This window comes from Phyllobates terribilis, unplaced genomic scaffold (genome assembly GCF_046119375.1).
Source record: "Phyllobates terribilis strain yellow unplaced genomic scaffold, ASM4611937v1 Scaffold_11__3_contigs__length_659146591, whole genome shotgun sequence".
Taxonomy (NCBI): Eukaryota; Metazoa; Chordata; class Amphibia; order Anura; family Dendrobatidae; genus Phyllobates; species Phyllobates terribilis.
The window spans coordinates 140,500,564-140,519,842 of NW_027362771.1; the positions used below are offsets into that span (position 1 = coordinate 140,500,564).

Consider the following 19,279-nt stretch of genomic DNA (forward strand, 5'->3'; position numbering starts at 1 on the left):
CTCGTCAATGGAGCTACATGAGATCAAATCCGTTTTTATTAGTACCATTTGGGGTTAATATGATATTTTGATAGCTTATTATTGCATATTTTGGCAAAAGTGCAGACACTGAAATAATGTTAACGCATTTAATATTTTTTCTTTCTTATCAGCATGTATGATATGAATTAATTTTATATTTTATATTTTGATTAGGTCACGCTGTGTAGAACATGGCACTACCAAATATGCTTCTTTTTTTTTTTTTTTTTACGTTTCCTTTTTTTTCATTTAAACTTACATTTTTTAACTATTTATAATATTTTTCAATAATTAATTTTTTAATTACTCTTTACAGATTTTTTTTTTAGTACCCCCAAGGGGCTTGAGTCTATGATTATTTGTGTTATGTGCTTTGATATTGCAGTAAATATTAAAAATAAAAAACTCCTATGGAGTCTGAGTATAAGGGCTCGCTCACACGAGCGTATAACACGATCGAGTGCTATGCGATAAAACATCGGATAGCACTCGGACCAGTGCTATTCTATGGGGCAGCTTAGATCTATGATTATTTTTTCATGCCGATTCAGCATGAAAAAACAAACACAGCATGCTGCGATTGCCTCTAGAAATCAGATCGCACTCAACCATACAAGTCTATGGGTGGTGTGAAACATTGGACTGCACAGTGAAGTACGATATACGCCGACACAGACAATGGAGAAGATGGAGAGATTGCGCTCTCCTTCTCCTCACTTGTGATCCAATTCACGCACGCAAGAGGATCGGATCACAGTAAAATGACACTTGGTTCACGTTCGCAGCAGAGTTTGAGTTGGGTGTCATTAGCATATTGCATCCAAAGCCCTCGCATCGGATGCTATATGCTAATGTGACCCTGATCTAAAAATGGCAACAACGAAGACTTTCAGTAGGTACCCAACTGCCATAGAAACCCATCAGCAGTCAGACTGCGTTGGGGGGGGGCTGGACTTCCGATCAACGTCCGAATGCCCAATGTTTAAAACCAAATGTGGCTGACAAAGATAACAGTGGCATATAAATGGATAATTGATTTCAATTAGAGTGAGTTACTACAGTTTTTGCTGCTAGAGGCAGGTGCGGACTGTATACTCCATATAGCCTGTGCCCACCATCTATGACATGTGGGCTCAGCTGTAGAGCTTACTGCATGCACCTAAACCCGATTTTTGAGTTGATACGAATCATAGGTTGTTAAGTGGTTAAACAATGGATACTTACAATAGCTATTCTGTCCCTACTGTGATTTTTTGTTTAAAAAAGGACATAAAAATAGAATATTTCTTTCATGGACTTTTACATGTTATGTAAATGAAAAAGCTAGACCTTACCAGAAAAGTTATAACTTATTTTCAAGTGAAGCTTAAAAAGTTATTCCCATGTCAGTCTTTCATGGCTGCGACAGAATAACTACAAAGCAATGGAAACAGCCAAGTGGGACTGTTTTTGTATCTCCCATAGAAATGAATACGCGGGCCTGATTACTGATATATCTGTCAATTCTATTTCTATTGCTGCAGTAATATGCATAGCATAATCAGGGTCATCCATTCCTCTTACCCTTCCCCTAATTTCTTCCGCACTGGAACCTTTCTGTTTTGATGCCAATTCTGCGAGAGTGTTCTGATCCAGGTCATCGTCCATCAATCCTGGAACCCAAAAATAATGTCAAAGGGTAAAAATTAAATTAAATCCAGTTGCAGTTATTTCATATGATATCTATATGTCCTACACACTAAACTTCATCAATTGTGAGTTAGAAGAGGACGCAGTGGATGACACCTATATAATCAATACACATTAGCCTGAAGTCCGTCTTATGTGTATGGGGCCTCCCGACTTTCTCTTGTCAGATGATGGCAGGGAAGTAAAGAACCCGGCCTGGTGAATTTCGGCAGCCGATCCTTTGGTTCTCTCGGAGATAAACTACTGTCCGAGAAGTCTCAGCCAAGCCGAGGGCTCCAGATTATGGGGCAGCTGGGAGAGATGAACAATCCTTCAGCCTACAGCAATCTAATCTGTACTGGGGTTTGTAGAGTGACATAATGCAATTGTATTTCTTTGAGTATATATCTAATTACTTACATTAGAATGAGGTGAATAATGATACATTCAGCCATCTGCTGTTTAACTATACAAATGTGCATAAAAAGACAGTCTTTCTGTACATTTAAAGGGGTTTTCCACTTTTATAAAAGTGGATGGCAACCAATCAGATAGAACTCACCCTACTGAAAAGTTGAGAGTAGGGTTTCCACCACTTTAGTTACACAAGTTGAAAAAAAGACACAGGTCCATCAAGTTTAACATTTCTCTACTAGTTATACATTCTTGGTCACTAGGTTTATAGCCCACGATGCCATTTGTTGTGAGGAAAGAATCTAGTCCTTTTTTAAATTCTGTTAGACTGTGGAATGCCTTACCACAAGAGGTAGTAATGGCAGACACTATGACTGCCCTAACTGTAAAGAACCCTTTCCTATTTAGAAGCCGGAATATCGTAATTAAGGTGAACTGGTTCTTTGTAATGTCTTAGAAGGAACAGATCATGCACCAGTCCTTGACGCGTCTCTTTTCTAAGCTAAACAAGTCCAACTTTTCTATCCTCTTATCCCATGTAATAATCTAGTTGCCAGCATTTGATCTGACTTCAACTTCCCAATATTCTATATACAAAGTGGAGCCTAAAACTGGATCCCATATTCTAGTTGTGGCCTTAAAAGTGATTTATAGAGGGGCAATAATACATTTGGATTACAAGATTTTATAGCTCTTTTTATACACCCTAAAATCTTGTTTGCTTTTGCAGCTGCTGCCTGACATTGAGATCAGCTTCTTAACCACTTCGCGCCAGAGCCTGTTTTTGCCTTCGTGACCGGGCCAATTTTTTCAATTCTGACCACTGTCACTTTATGAAGTAATAACTCTGGAACACTTCAACGGATTCCACTGATTCTGAGACTGTTTTTTCGTGACATATTGTACTTCATGATAGTGGGAAAATTTCTTCGATATCACTTGCGCTTAGTTGTGAAAAAATCGGAAATTTAGCGAAAATGTTGAAAATTTTGCAATTTTCAAACTTTGAATTTTCATGCCCTTAAATCAGAGAGATATGTCACACAAAATAGTTAATAAATAACATTTCCCATATGTCTACTTTACATCAGCACAATTTTGGAACCAAAATTTTTTTTTGTTAGGAAGCTATAAGGGTTAAAAGTTGACCAGCGATTTCTCATTTTTCCAACAAAATTTACAAAAACATTTTTTTTAGGGACCACATCTTATTTGAAGTGACTTTGAGGAGCCTTTATGACAGAAAATACCGAAAAGTGACACCATTCTAAAAACTGCACCCCTCAAGGTGCTCAAAACCACATTCAAGAACTTTATTAACCCTTCAGGTCCTTCACTGGAATTTTTGGAATGTGGAAGAAAACAATGAACATTTAACTTTTTTTCACAAAAATGTTACTTCAGACCCAATTTTTTAATTTTCACAAGGGTAACGGAAAAAAATAGACTACACAATTTGTAGTGCAATTTCTCCTGAGCATGCAGATATCCCATATGTGAGGGAAAACCACTGTTTGAGCACACTGCAGGGTTCAGAAGGGAAGGAGCGCCATTTGACTTTTTGAATGTAAAATTTGCTTGAATAATTAGCGGACGCCATGTTGCATTTGGGGAGCCCCTGATGTGCCTAAATAGTGGAAACCCCCCACAAGTGACACCATTTTGGAAACTAGACCCCTTAGGGAACTTATCTAGATGTGTGGTGAGCACCTTGCACCCCCAGGTGCTTCACAGAAGTTTATAATATTGAGCCGTAAAAATACAATTTTCACATTTTTCCCACAAAAAATGTTTTTCATCCCTTAATTTTGCATTATCATAAGGGTAATAGGAGCAATTGCACCATGAAATTTGTTGTGCAATTTCTCCTGAGTACGCCGATACCCCATATGTGGGGGAAAACCACTGCTTTGGTGTACGGCAGGGTTCGGAAGAGAAAGGAGCGCTATGTTGGCTGGGATAGGTTGCAGACAACATGTCACATTTGAAGAGTCGCTGACATGCCGAACAGAGGAACCCCTACAAGTGACCCCATTTTGTAAACTACACCTCTCAAGGAATTCATCTAGGGAAGTAGTGAGTATTTTTTAATTTTTTAATTTATACCACTGAGCAGTGAAGAAAACATAATTATATTTTTACCACAAAAAAATGTTTTACCCTCAGATTTTACATTTTCACACAGGGCAATGGGTAAAAATGGTGCCGAAATGTGTCATACAATTTCTTCTAAAAGTGTCAATACCCCATATGTGGCTGTATCGTACCGCTCAGCCATACGGCGAGATCTGGGGGGGCGGAGCGCTATTTGACAATTGGAAAACAAATTATTGTAGAATAGGCATTTGGATTTGGGAGCACAACATTTTCTGAATTTCTTTTGGGGGGCAAGGACCATTTTGCTTTTCCAGAGCCTTTCTGCTACCAGTAACTTGGAAGTCCCTTATATTTTTAACAGATGACGGACCTGAGTGGGGAGTAGCTTTTTTTGAGGACTGAGTTGAAGCTTTTATTGGGAACATTTTACATAACATTTATCCGGCGCTCTAGGCTGAGCACTTACATCGGGGTTTCCATCTAAATTTCCAAGTGATGTAATTCAGATGAAACCCCTGCGGGATCCAGTCACTGTAATGAGGCAGCAGAGTTACTCTGGACTCCGTCTGGCCTCTGTTTAGCGGTGTCCTTTTTTTCAGAAGTGCACAAAACTGTGGCCAACCGCACTTTTATGCACGCCTAAAACAAATGACACCGTGGGATCCCAGGCTAGACGGCGTTCACAGTGGCCTATATCTGCCTCATTACAGGGAATCTTCCGTCATGGGTTCTGGATGAATCATGTATTTCAGAGATTTACACGGAAACTCTGGTGTAAGTGCTCAGCGCAGAGCGCAGGATAAATGTGTGCCGAGCCATACTGCGATCTTTGGGAGACATAATAAACAAATCAGTAGCAGGTGAAGAATTGGTTTTATTTATTTTTTACGCCGTTCCTCGTGTGATATAACTGATTAGATTACTTTATTCTTCGGGTCGGTGCGATTACAGAGATACCAAATTTAGATCGGGTTTTTATGACTGACAGCTGTCACACACTAAGAGACGCTTTTTTTTTGCAAAATCTAGTTTTTGCATCGCCATATTTTGAGAGCTATAATTTTTCCATATTTCGGCCGACAGAGTCATGTGACGGCTTGTTTTTTGCAGGACGAGTTGACATTTTTATTGGTATCATTTTTGGGTATGTGACATTTTTTGATCGCTTTCTATTCCGCTTTTTGGGAGGTAAAATTAACAAAAACCAACAATTCAGGAATTGTTTTTTGAGGGTTTTTTTTATGCCGTTCTGCATGTGGTAAAAGTGATCAGGCAGCATTATTCTTTGGGTCAGTACGTTTACAGCGATACTACACTTAACGTATATTTTTTTTATGCTTTGGCGCTTTTATACAATAAAACAATTTTATAGAAAAAATATTTTTTTTGCATCGCTTTATTCTGAGAGCTATAACTTTTATTTTTCGGCTGATGGAGCTTTATGGCGGCTTTTTTTTTTGCGGAACAAGATGACGTTTTCAGAGGTACCATTTTTATTTCCATTTTGCTTTTTGATCACATTTTTTTCCACTTTTTGTTTGGCGATATGAGGAAAAAGCATAGTTTTTTGCTCCGTTTTTTATTTATTTTTATTACGGTGTGCACAGAAGGAGTTAATTAGTGTGACAGTTTTATAGATCGGGTTGTTTCGGACGTGGCGATACCAAATATGTGTACTTTTTTGTTTTTGCATAAATATACGGATTTATTGGTTTAATATTTTGTGTTTTTTTTTAAACAGTTTGAAAACATTTTTTTGACTTTTTTTTACATTTTTACTTAGTCCCTGTTTAGGACATTCATTTTTATTTTTCTAATCAATGTTGTGATGCAATGAAATAGACATGTATTGCATTGCATGAGAGCTCTGCTGACAGTTTCACACTGTCATATCTCCTGCTAGACTTCAGCTGCAGGCTGAGCCTAGCAGGACACAGTGCATGGCAGACCTGGAGGAGGTCATGTGATCTCCGGCTGCAATGACAACGGCAGGTCCTCTCAGACATCAGGGGGCCGTTGGAGAGGTAAGTGGACGACCCTCTCTCCTCTCACTATCTTCTAAATGCCGCGATCGCTATAGATAGCAGCATCTAGAAGATAGCAAAGGGTTAACATCATTGGGACCTGATCCAATCAGGTCCCGATGATGTCCCCTGTCAGAGCTGTCGCTCTGCACCGCACCCGCAGCGCTTGCAGGACCACCGACCGTTTATAAACGTTGGCGCTGCACAGAGCCCAGCAAGCGCCGACGTTTATGTACAGTGGGCGGTCGGGAAGCGGTTAACTTTACCTGTAACCAGAATACCCAAGTCTTTCTCCTCTTCTGTAATCCCTAGTATATAGCTATTTAATAAACCAAGCAATGTGAACTGAGGTCTAAGATGGCAGACATGCAAGAAATAGGAGCATGTTCACACTAGCAAAAAGAAGCAAAACCTACAAAAGACAAAAATATATCTCATACCCTACCATCATTATATATAAATGTAAAGCAAAGTTGCATAATAAATATAGGGTACTTAGTGAACTATTTTTGATCAAAAAAAGTATACAAGCCGTCCCACCAGCGGCAAGGTGACCCTAAATTGGGACGGTACCTATACTGCCTATATTAAAAACCTTACTGTATATCAAAGTTGAAGTAATGCATATAAAAGGGTAGACAAATAGGACCGGGTCCCAACTCCAGACCACCTAGGCCCGTGGTAAGCTACATATATACTAATCAGCTCAACAAAGGGTATGCCACACCCTTAAATTGCACAGAATGCAAACAAGACAAAAAACCAAGCAATGTGAACTGAGGTCTAAGATGGCAGACATGCAAAAAGGTTTTTAATATAGGCAGTATAGGTACCGTCCCAATTTAGGGTCACCTTGCCGCTGGTGGGACGGCTTGTATACTTTTTTTGATCAAAAATAGTTCACTAAGTACCCTATATTTATTATGCAACTTTGCTTTACATTTATATATAATGATGGTAGGGTATGAGATATATTTTTGTCTTTTGTAGGTTTTGCTTCTTTTTGCTAGTGTGAACATGCTCCTATTTCTTGCATGTCTGCCATCTTAGACCTCAGTTCACATTGCTTGGTTTTTTGTCTTGTTTGCATTCTGTGCAATTTAAGGGTGTGGCATACCCTTTGTTGAGCTGATTAATATATATGTAGCTTACCACGGGCCTAGGTGGTCTGGAGTTGAGACCCGGTCCTATTTGTCTACCCTTTTATATGCATTACTTCAACTTTAATATACAGTAAGGTTTTTAATATAGGCAGTATAGGTACCGTCCCAATTTAGGGTCACCTTGCCGCTGGTGGGACGGCTTGTATACTTTTTTTGATCAAAAATAGTTCACTAAGTATCCTATATTTATTATGCAACTTTGCTTTACATTTATATATAATGATGGTAGGGTATGAGATATATTTTTGTCTTTTGTAGGTTTTGCTTCTTTTTGCTAGTGTGAACATGCTCCTATTTCTTGCTTGTCTGCCATCTTAGACCTCAGTTCACATTGCTTGGTTTTTTGTCTTGTTTGCATTCTGTGCAATTTAAGGGTGTGGCATACCCTTTGTTGAGCTGATTAGTATATATGTAGCTTACCACGGGCCTAGGTGGTCTGGAGTTGGGACCCGGTCCTATTTGTCTACCCTTTTATATGCATTACTTCAACTTTGATATACAGTAAGGGTTTTAATATAGGCAGTATAGGTACCGTCCCAATTTAGGGTCACCTTGCCGCTGGTGGGACGGCTTGTATACTTTTTTTGATCAAAAATAGTTCACTAAGTACCCTATATTTATTATGCAACTTTGCTTTACATTTATATATAATGATGGTAGGGTATGAGATATATTTTTGTCTTTTGTAGGTTTTGTTTCTTTTTTGCTAGTGTGAACATGCTCCTATTTCTTGCATGTCTGCCATCTTAGACCTCAGTTCACATTGCTTGGTTTTTTGTCTTGTTTGCATTCTGTGCAATTTAAGGGTGTGGCATACCCTTTGTTGAGCTGATTAGTATATATGTAGCTTGCCACGGGCCTAGGTGGTCTGGAGTTGGGACCGGGTCCTATTTGTCTACCCTTTTATATGCATTACTTCAACTTTTGATATACAGTAAGGTTTTTAATATAGGCAGTATAGGTACCGTCCCAATTTAGGGTCACCTTGCCGCTGGTGGGATGGCTTGTATACTTTTTTTGATCAAAAATAGTTCACTAAGTACCCTATATTTATTATGCAACTTTGCTTTACATTTATATATAATGATGGTAGGGTATGAGAAATATTTTTGTCTTTTGTAGGTTTTGCTTCTTTTTGCTAGTGTAAACATGCTCCTATTTCTTGCATGTCTGCCATCTTAGACCTCAGTTCACATTGCTTGGTTTTTTGTCTTGTTTGCATTCTGTGCAATTTAAGGGTGTGGCATACCCTTTGTTGAGCTGATTAGTATATATGTAGCTTACCACGGGCCTAGGTGGTCTGGAGTTGGGACCCGGTCCTATTTGTCTACCCTTTTATATGCATTACTTCAACTTTGATATACAGTAAGGTTTTTAATATAGGCAGTATAGGTACCGTCCCAATTTAGGGTCACCTTGCCGCTGGTGGGACGGCTTGTATACTTTTTTTGATCAAAAATAGTTCACTAAGTACCCTATATTTATTATGCAACTTTGCTTTACATTTATATATAATGATGGTAGGGTATGAGATATATTTTTGTCTTTTGTAGGTTATAGCTATTTAATGTATATGCAGCAATAGGATTACTATGGCCTAGTAACATTACTCTATACATTTATCAACATTAAATCACATCTGCCCTGTGTTTGTCCCTGCAGACATCTCATCTAGATCATTCTGTAATATACTGTCAAGTTCAGCTTTATTGTCCTTTAGTTTTGTGTCATCAGCAAAGACTGCAGCTTTATAAAGAAAATGTGACCGGTGTATAATCAGAATATACCAATACCATTTGGCATACCTCTAAGTATTATTACTCAACATGCATTTCTTTTTACACCTGTATAGTAGACTACGTTTTCCAACAGAAGACCACTCATCAAAAGGAAAATATGTCAAATGAGTATAGACTGCAAAAAATGTGACACATCGAAATGTCTCTTACCAAGAGTTGCAAACTTTTTTCCTTTTTCTTGAGCCAGCTTGCGAACTTGTTTTTTAAGTTCAATTCTTTCCTCTTCTAGACGCTCAATCTGTTTAGTTACAACATAAACTTTATTATTATCACGTCCAGAAGTGTATATCTGTTTCGACCACAGCTATCCAAATGAAGACATGTTCTGTGAACCTTGCTCTACAGACTACATATTCAACGCTAAAGTATACAGATAGGCTCAATATCGGATCCTCCATGCGGGCCTCTCTCACCAAAAATCATTTTTGTGACAGTGGAATTAAACAATGAAACAGTACAAATCAGTAGAACATATGTACAATTGTCACAACCAAAGAGGAAAAGGATAGCCTTGGAGGAATGCATGTCCAAATAATACCCTCTACATTCACATTTTAATATAAAGATTAAAAGTTAAATTTTATAGCCTGTTTAGAGAGGGATAATTAAATGGATTTTCCCATTTGGTTCATTATATGTACAATTGTCATTAAGTTGTACAATTTGAGTTCACTGCAGGTACGAGTATTGTAATGAGGCAAGAAAGCTTTTCAGCATCCATACCTATGCTTTACTGACTATTAACCATTATACACAATCAATTTTGCAATTGTTTTTGGACCGTGCCAACATTGCCTAAAATCCTTTCCATTATTTCTATTGTGTCATACAATCAAACAAGGTGAAACAACATGAAACAGAGGAAAATAATAAAATATACCCCTATGCCTCCAAAAAAATTTAAAGCTAGAAAATCAAGACCGACGTAAACTAACCTCGAAGCATAGAAACAACCCTTACCTCCTTTAAAAGGACCTGGTTTTCGGCTCTGTACTGTTGCTGTTTGAGAGCCTTCACATTTTTAAATTCAGTCAGATCAATCACAGTTTTGGGGTCAAGTCCTGTTAAACAAGATGCAGAAATTTGTATAAATCAATAATACAGGGGGAGAGAAGAAACTATTAGAGAAGAAACATGCTACTTTCTCCACTTATGAGCCACTCCTTCTCCCCCTTCCATCACTTGAACTCATCATCCACTCTCAAAAAACAGCTCAACTTCATCCTGGTCAAAGCAAGATGAACTACCAACAATGTGAGGAGTCTGGTTAAACCTCCTATTATGCTATATGGGGAAGGAAGAAACACTGACAGCCAAAGAGTTTGTGCAGCAGCTTCTAGCAAGTGATTTTCTCTTACTTCAGTGCTGAGTTCACAGTTACACTGCTTAGTACTGATGTATAATGTCCTCCAAGCATCTACTGCTTCTTTATGTGTGCTGCACAGAGATAAAGGAGCAATAATATCTCTGTATAATCTATACATAGGGCCTTCAGAAAATGGTGTAAAAAACAGGATTTATTTATTTATTTAATGGAAAAATGCTAAAATGATCATAGCATGGATGTTTTACAGGGTAGATTCTTTTTTTTTTTAACTTAATTCTTTTGACTTTGTTCAGCATCTGAAAACAATGTCTACTTTCTCCCAGAAACAACACTACATCTGTTTATACAGCTCTCCATGGCTGGGAGTTCATTAGTTGGGGTCTCGGCCCTCATCCACATGTACGTCATTTGACATATGGTAAGGTTTTAATACAGGACAGTCCCGAATAGGGTCACATTGACGTGGTGGGATGGCTTTTATGTTTTTTGATCAAAATTATGTTAACTAAGTATCATATTTTATTTTCATACACTATTGTTATTTATTTATTTACTGCAGGGTGTTTGCTCATATTGTTTATATCTTACGCTTTGTCTGTTTAGTGGCCAGTGTGAACATGCGCCTCCACATTGCATGCATAGCAACTTATAATCCAATTCATCTCTTTCGGGTTTTTTTTTTACATCTGTCAATTTATTGTGCTTGGTATTGTAGCTGGCCTCCATCAGAAAGCATGATGCTGTGCTACAAGTCATGTATCACCAGTGGATAAGTGTGACACAGTTTGTGGAATCCAGCAGCCTTGATCTTAGAAAAGTGTGCTGTGTGCCCTAAAGAGAGTAACACTGATTTTATTCACGCTCTGTCCAGACTTTGGGCCACAAAGCAAGATACTCTTTATTAGCAACAAATTTACTGAGTATTTAAAAAAAGGTTCTGAATCAGATCTTTGAAATATTCAATACACCCAACAATCAAACATCATAAGCTCGTCTTTAGGTTTTCTCTTGGCTATTATATCTATTTTAATGCAATAAAGCAAAAACAGTGAAATAGGAGCAAGGGGGTACATTAAATAAAAAGAAAAAAATAAATTGTCTGATAATGCAGTCGTGAAAATAGTAATCAGTACAAAATATAAACAAATTGTAAAATCATATATACGATGTGGCCGCTCAGAGAGTATACAAGAGGACAGCAAAACCTGTATGCCATACCAGTCGGATTCAATCTTTATTACTGTCTGTGTTCCTATTTCAATATCCTTGCCTAATTACATTATAGCCTTTTGTTATGAGTCCAGTCTTTTTGAAGTGAGCAGAAAGTATTTTTTTCATTATATCCTGTAGCAATGCCAGATAAGCTATGGTTAAATAATATCTCTGCAGGCTTTGATTAGAACACCTGGTTAGCTCTGCATATAAACAGGCTAGGTGTCCATCTAAGTCAGTCAGTCTGCTGGGGAGGCTGAGCAGACTCGATAAGTCTTGAAGTTGAAGAGAGAGACAAGCCAGAATCCCTCACTAAGAAGAGTCTGCACAGGCCATGTGCACCAAACTTCAAGTATCAGTGGTTCCTATGGACGATAGCAGCTTTGTTTGACTAAACTGGGGCTAGCTCAGCGCTGACTGAAGTAGTCAGGGTCTATACTGTTTTAATAAGTGCCTGCACAAGGCTAGGGACTTGTGTTTATGATTTTGTTGTTTTGGTGCTGTGCAACTTGTGCAAAGCAATAAAAACTACAAGTGTTTGGACAAATACTGCATTGCTTGTGTGAACGCTACCAAAGGCCTACCAGAGCGAGTGAATCCCTACAATCCTCATGGTCAGTGACTAATGGGTGTGACTGGTACGCACACTTTTTCTGCTGTACTCAATTTTTGACTGTTCTATCTTTCTAGCAATTGTGGCGTTTGTGAAATACATTTGTTTTTTATCATTAAAAACGTACCTAGACGTTCCCGGAGATCTTCATTTTCATCGAGAATATCATTTATTTTCAGCTCTAGTTTGTTAATATCTGTAGTAAGTGTCTCAATTTCTTGATCCCTTATCTTTAGATGGGTCTTCAGTTCTTTAATTTCAGCAACTGCTTCCTCGAGACCATAAATTCCCTTCAACAAACACATGGAATATTTATTATATGAAGAATATAATATATACATATGCATGCACATACTATCTTACAACCATATTAAATCGAGCTAAATTTTACAGTTCTGTTGGTCGGGATAGAAAACTGGAGACAGATCATCAATACCCGAGTTTATCTCCTGTTCATCATTGGGATACTTGTTTTCTTTTTTTCTACCTGCTATTATAATGCTTGGAAATCAGGCAGAAACTCAGTAGCAGTTCCAAATAAGTAATACAAGGTATATTAAAGTTACTGAACTCTGTGTGTGGATTAATTCTGTACTTACACAGTACAATAGTAATATAAGGACAAACCATTATGGGAAAAGTCCGGTACCTGGAAAACCCCTTCTGAAAATATATATTGAAAAAAGAAAACCACCTGCATACTTTCTTTCCAGATATCCCTCCAGCCCTTCATCTTTAGATGGGCGATTGTTGATGGGATGCAGCGCTTACATGACATTGTTTATATCACAAGATCACTCTGGGACTCATGGCTCAAAGCAGAAAAGTGGTGCAAGTCTAAAGTCCAAGGAGGGGGACGTTACAGGATTTTTTTTTCTTTTTACTTCAGCATATTGTGGACATTTAAAAGGAGTTGTCCAGCACCTTTAAAGTTTGCAGACCATGCAGAGACCCTGCTTATGCTTACCGTCTCATACTCCTTCATTCTCTTAATAGCATCAATCAGGTCCTTATCCTTTTGCCGTGCATCATTCTCAGCCAATTCTGCAACACGTTCCGCCTCCCTAAGTCTTTGCTCTGTGAGTTTCACCACTGCTTCAAGCCTCTCAGCCAGATTATGCTGTGCATAACTTGAGCCACCTACGGTAGACAGGTTAAAAGATGATTTAAAGGAAATCTGTCAGCAGGTTTTTGCTACCTCATTTGAGAGCATCCTGATGTAGGCAATGAAAAGCTGAATCCAACGATGTATCACTTAGATTACTGGGTGCAGCCGTTCTCACACAATCAGAGCTTTTAGATTTAGAACGAAGCACAGCTGAGAAAGCTAGCCCCGCCCACACCAGGCTCTCCATAGACAAAGTCCATAGACAGTGAGGTACTGATCACAGGAGGGGGCATGTTGAACCAGGGCTTATGTGACCAGTTAGTCACAATAATGATAAGCTACTGGTGCTAAAACAATCATAGTAAGCAAACAAAACTTCAGAGCTTGATAATAGAGGTGTCGCTGAAATCTATTACAACCCCTACCTCATGCGGACTTCAAATTACATAGAAAAAAACTGCTGAGGGATTCCCTTTAAATAGTATATACACCGCATGCAGAATTATTTGGCAAATGAGTATTTTGATCACTTTGATACTTTTTATACATGTTGTCCTACTCCAAGCTGTATAGGCTTGAGAGCCAACTACCAATTAAGTGAATCTAGTGATGTGCATCTCCGTAATGAGGAGAGGTGTTGACTAATGACATCAACACCCTATATAAGGTGTGCTTAATTATTAGGCAACTTCCTTTCCTTTGGCAAAATGGGTCAGAAGAGATATTTGACGGGCTCTGAAAAGTCCAAAATTGTGAGATGTCTTGCAGAGGGGTTCAGCAGTCTTGAAATTTCAAAACTTTTGAAGCGTGATCACCGAACAATCAAGTGTTTCATGGCAAATAGCCAACAGGGTCACAAGAAGCGTGTTGGCTAAAAAAGGCGCAAAATAACTGCCCATGAATTGAGGAAATCAAGCGTGAAGCTGCCAAGATGCCATTCGCCACCAGTTTTACCATATTTCAGAGCTGCAACGTTACTGGAGTATCAAAAAGCACAAGGTGTGCTATGCTCAGGGACATGGCCAAGGTAAGGAAGGCTGAAAAGCGACCGCCTTTGAACAAGAAACATAAGATAAAACATCAAGAATGGGTCAAGAAATATCTTAAGACTGATTTTTCAAAGGTTTTATGGACTGATGAAATGAGAGTGACTCTTGATGAGCCAGATGGATGGGCCAGAGGCTGGATCAGTAAAGGGCAGAGAGCTCCACTCCGACTCAGACGCCAGCAAGGTGGAGGTGAGGTACTGGTATGGGCTGGTATCATCAAAGATGAACTTGTGGGACCTTTTCGGGTTGAGGATGGAGTGAAGCTCAACTCCCAGACCTACTGCCAGTTTCTGGAAGACCACTTCTTCAAGCAGTGGTACAGGAAGAAGTCGGTATCGTTAAAGAAAAACATGATTTTCATGCAGGACAATGCTCCATCACATGCATCCAACTACTCCACAGCGTGGCTGGCCAGTAAAGGTCTAAAAGAAGAAAAAATAATGACATGGGCCCCTTTGTTCACCTGATCTGAACCCCATAGAGAACCTGTGGTCCATCATAAAATGTGAGATCTACAGGGAGGGAAAACAGTACACCTCTCGGAACAGTGTCTGGGAGGCTGTGGTGGCTGCTGCACGCAATGTTGATCGAAAACAGATCAAGCAACTGACAGAATCTATGGATGGAAGGCTGTTGAGTGTCATCGTAAAGAAAGGTGGCTATATTGATCATTAATTTTTTTTGTTTTTGTTTTTGCATGTCAGAAATGTTTATTTCTAAATTTTGTGCACTGATATTGGTTTACCTGGTGAAAATAAACAAGTGAGATGGGATTATATTTGGTTTTTATTAAGTTGCCTAATAATTCTGCACAGTAATAGTTACCTGCACAAACAGATATCCTCCTAAGATAGCCAAATCTAAAAAAAAACCACTCCAACTTCCAAAAATATTAAGCTTAGATACTTGAGTCTTTTGGGTTGATTGAGAACATAGTTGTTGATCAATAATAAAAATAATCCTCTAAAATACAACTTGCCTAATAATTCTGCACACAGTGTATTATATTACTGGAGTTCTCAGAGAGATTGAAAAATGCCCTCATAATTCCTGCAATAAATTGATGCAACAAAAGATGGCAAACTAGTTAGCCAAAGCGGCCATCTAAATTGCTATTAATATACCTTTTTCTGCCTGCAATTGCCGTTTTAGATCTTCAATGTTAAGTGAATAGGACTCCATCTCTTTAGTGTGCTGTTCCAACTGTTCGGTTAACAACTTGATGTGATTATCCCTCTCTTGTAAGCCCTAAAATAAAGGAAAAAAGGTAAGAAAACAGAAAATACAACAAAGTAAACTGTACAAGATCAGTATTTGGGAAGCCTTACCTGCTGGAGAGCTAAGACACTGCTCTTATCTGCATCTAACTCAGCAACTTTTAATTTCTCTCTCAAGTTGTGCACCATTTGTTGGTACTCCAGCATCTCTTCATCTTTGGATGCCAAAATGCCCTACAAGACAAGGAGTCGATATACAAACAGCAAGAAGAAATGTCAAGCTATTCTGTATATACCTGTCCATACCTTCCATTCTTCCACTTTCATATTTACTGCTACCATAACTGGGTCATCTTCTTCATTTTTTGCTTTTAACTGTTCTGTCAGCTCCGTAACCTGAATAATAGATGTAACAAGATTCTCTGTGACATACAAAACAGCATAAAATGTATACTGGAACCTCCCCGTATAGTCTTACTTAAGTCACCCATGCAACGGTTATGCTAAATTAAAAGACTTTTTATAGGCATAAAAGGCTTAAACAGTCTCATGCCTGAACTGGACAATCACATGGGTGGCTAAAGATTTTTTTAGAAAGTGGTCTTCTATTCATTAGATTACGAAAACACATAATGCAGATGCAGCAATTGTTAACATCACAGACAGATCATTACACTATAAAAACAGAATGACATTTTAATACATAAAAGGGGTTGTCCACCTTCCAAGACTTTTTACACTTAAAAGAGTGTGTCAACTACCCTGGCTCAAATTCTGGTTTTACCATATATCCTTAAGGATAATGCTCCTGAATAACTTCATACACCTTTTGTGCCAAGTTGTATACCTTTCATCTTGGCTTCCTGTGCCCTGGCACCAGCTTTGTTGTCATTTCCTCTTCAGAATCTGATGCTCCTTTCTTACTACATTTTTCATTATGTTTTGTGCTGGGCTGCAAGCCAGCAGTGAGCACAAACCTATAACTCCATCTAAACCCCTCCATCTCCTCCCCCAGTCACATACAGGCCCAGAATGATCCCCTTTATAGGAAACTGCAGGGAAAAGAAGAAATGCACAAAACGCCATTACACTCACTCTGACAATAAATATTATCCCCTACTGCTCTCTCACTGACACGGATGATGGGATGGATAGAGGGATATCTGAATGTATTCATATGATAAAGGAAATACAGCAGGGAATATATACATTACACAGGGAATACAGAGGTATGTGTACAAGTATAACACCCTGCTGTATACATACAGATGTAACAGAGAGCTGTGTCTGCCGGAAGAGCTGGCAGCATTCACAGAAACCGAGTGAGCTCTGCTGAAAGGCAGCCCCGCCCACCCGAGCAGCAAGCTCCGCCTCCTCCTCCATTAATTTCCAAAGCCCAGAACTGGAAGCAAGGAGAGTCTTAGCCAGAGATAATGTGACCAGAAGAGCAGCTCAGATTACAGCAGGATTTGGAACAGCAAATAATTTAGCAAAGTGATTATCTATGGCAGTTAGTTCACATGAAAGGGACATGTAAAGTAGTGGACAACCCCTTTAAGTTATTTTAATTGAGGCTAAAAATAATTTTTACAGTTGGGCTTTAATACATATTTTGCACCACTTGCCTTCTCCTTTTTATTGTACTGCCTATTGTTGGTTGCATAAGGAGTTAAATGAGAATCAGTCATTGAGCTTGTTATAATGGTCTGAAAGGAAGTTAGTAACTCTTATCTGAGTAATTTGACCACAGACCACATCAAAGTGGAATATTCAGGGAAACAAAGAGCCTGTTAAAGCATAATGGTGCAACATTTGTAATGAAACCATATCGCAAAAAAAAATTTTTTTAGCCCAAAATACATGCAGTTGAGTTCATTTAAAAAAAAAATAAATAAAAAAAAGGCATGTTACCATTACACATTAAAGGGTTTTTACATCTTCAAATTCTTTCACCTCAACAGCTTACCTTATGTAAAAATTAATAAAATCAGCTGAATTCACTCTTCCCCCTGCTCCAGCACCAACTTTCCATCACTGCTCCTGGTGATTGTTTACAGGCCGCAGTGATGACATCTCTATTATAGTGCTTGCGATAGTTGTAGCCAATCACCGGGCTCAGTGCTCCGGCTGTCCACATCACCATCACCGCTGAGTCTAGTGATTGACTGCAGCAGACACGTGTGCGCTAAATGTGATGGAGAGAAGAAACTGGAGCAGAGAAAGTGGAGCACAGACAATTTTATTTTTTACATAGCCAGCGGGGTAAAACAATTTGAAAAAGAAAAACCCCTTTAATAGTGTAGCTTGCTGCTTTGTATTGCATCACTTTCCTTTTTGAGCCCTTTAAAATGCAGGCAGTATTCATATCATTATGTGCAGCCAAGCATTACAAAATACTAATACTTTGTCTATTTGTAAAGTATTACAGTGCATGGAATTAGGAGGGAAAGTGTCAGAGATGAATAACGCACCTGAAGTCTGTAGTGATCTTTCTCCTTCCTTAGCTGATCCATAGCACTGTCACTCTGCTGCACCATACGCTTCATTTTGCTGTACTCATCAGTCATTTTCTCCATTTCTTGGACAGATTCTTCCAAATTCTTTGTCATTTCCAGGTTCTGGGCTTCCAACCTCTCATTAGCCTCACTCAAGCTCTGCATTAGAAAAAAATCTGTGCTATGTAGCTGTGTGCACCTATATTAAGAACTTCCAAAACTACTGCACTGGCCTGGAATTTAAGTGCCATTTTAATGGAGGTGTATAATTTTCTACAGGTTAGATGATACATTTCTGATTGGTGTCGGTCCCACCAGTCACTATTGTCACCAGCCCAACCCCTTCTCACTATGCCATGGCATTCTATTTTGAGTTTATGGGACTGACGGGTACAGCAGTGGGCCTCTCAGTTCTAATACAAATTACTTATTCTGGAGGAGCAGGAGGAGGTCAGCTGGGCGGGGAATAGAGCTGGAGTGACAGAGGCTTCAGATTTATAGGCTCATTTGTGCATTAATTCAAATGCTGATGTCTCAGTACTGGAAGAAGGGTAAAGGTATTGCTGGACTCTTCTTTGACAGAGCTATATGGGCATATAAATAGTTCAGGGTGTGACATTATGCCGACAGATTCCTTTTAAAAAAAAAAAAAAGAAGTGAATATTAAAGAAAAATAGGCAAATAATATAAGAAAGTTACAAGCTATAAATCACTTTCTGTGGTGAGGAGAGGAGCTTCTTCAGATTCCCACTGTCACGAGGATACCGCAACAGAGTCAGGCCAGAAGATTGCACTTTTCCTGAGGAAGCGGCTGAGTGCAGCGATACCCTTGGGCTTGTGAGGTTATGTTTGCAGATGGGATGGGGGCTCCCATGTGGTTCATTTGAGGACTTTTCTTACATCCTATTATGATATGCATGGGGTGGGCCCCGCTGGTAGCATACATAGTGCACTAGTTTATCTTGCTCCCTCTGACTATGATGTTTTCTATTGCATATTGACTCCAAAACTGGGTGACTTATTTGCAGCCATCTGTTATACCATTCACTAAATATGCAGGGAGATAAAGTAG

General features: G+C 38.9%; 1 protein-coding gene across 2 annotated transcripts in view; it reads right to left on the reverse strand.

Annotated features, from left to right (window-relative positions):
* The window catches only part of CEP290 (centrosomal protein 290), a 227,368-nt gene that overhangs the window by 188,207 nt on the left and 19,882 nt on the right, over positions 1 to 19,279 (reverse strand). For both annotated transcript variants that reach the window (XM_073651634.1, XM_073651633.1), the window contains exons 9-17: positions 18,184 to 18,366; positions 16,019 to 16,108; positions 15,824 to 15,946; positions 15,620 to 15,743; positions 13,306 to 13,478; positions 12,466 to 12,628; positions 10,147 to 10,247; positions 9,337 to 9,424; positions 1,585 to 1,673 (exon numbers count right to left, since the gene is read on the reverse strand). In XM_073651634.1, coding sequence (XP_073507735.1) covers positions 1,585 to 1,673; positions 9,337 to 9,424; positions 10,147 to 10,247; positions 12,466 to 12,628; positions 13,306 to 13,478; positions 15,620 to 15,743; positions 15,824 to 15,946; positions 16,019 to 16,108; positions 18,184 to 18,366 — 1,134 coding nt within the window. The remainder of the gene's footprint in view (positions 1 to 1,584; positions 1,674 to 9,336; positions 9,425 to 10,146; positions 10,248 to 12,465; positions 12,629 to 13,305; positions 13,479 to 15,619; positions 15,744 to 15,823; positions 15,947 to 16,018; positions 16,109 to 18,183; positions 18,367 to 19,279) is intronic.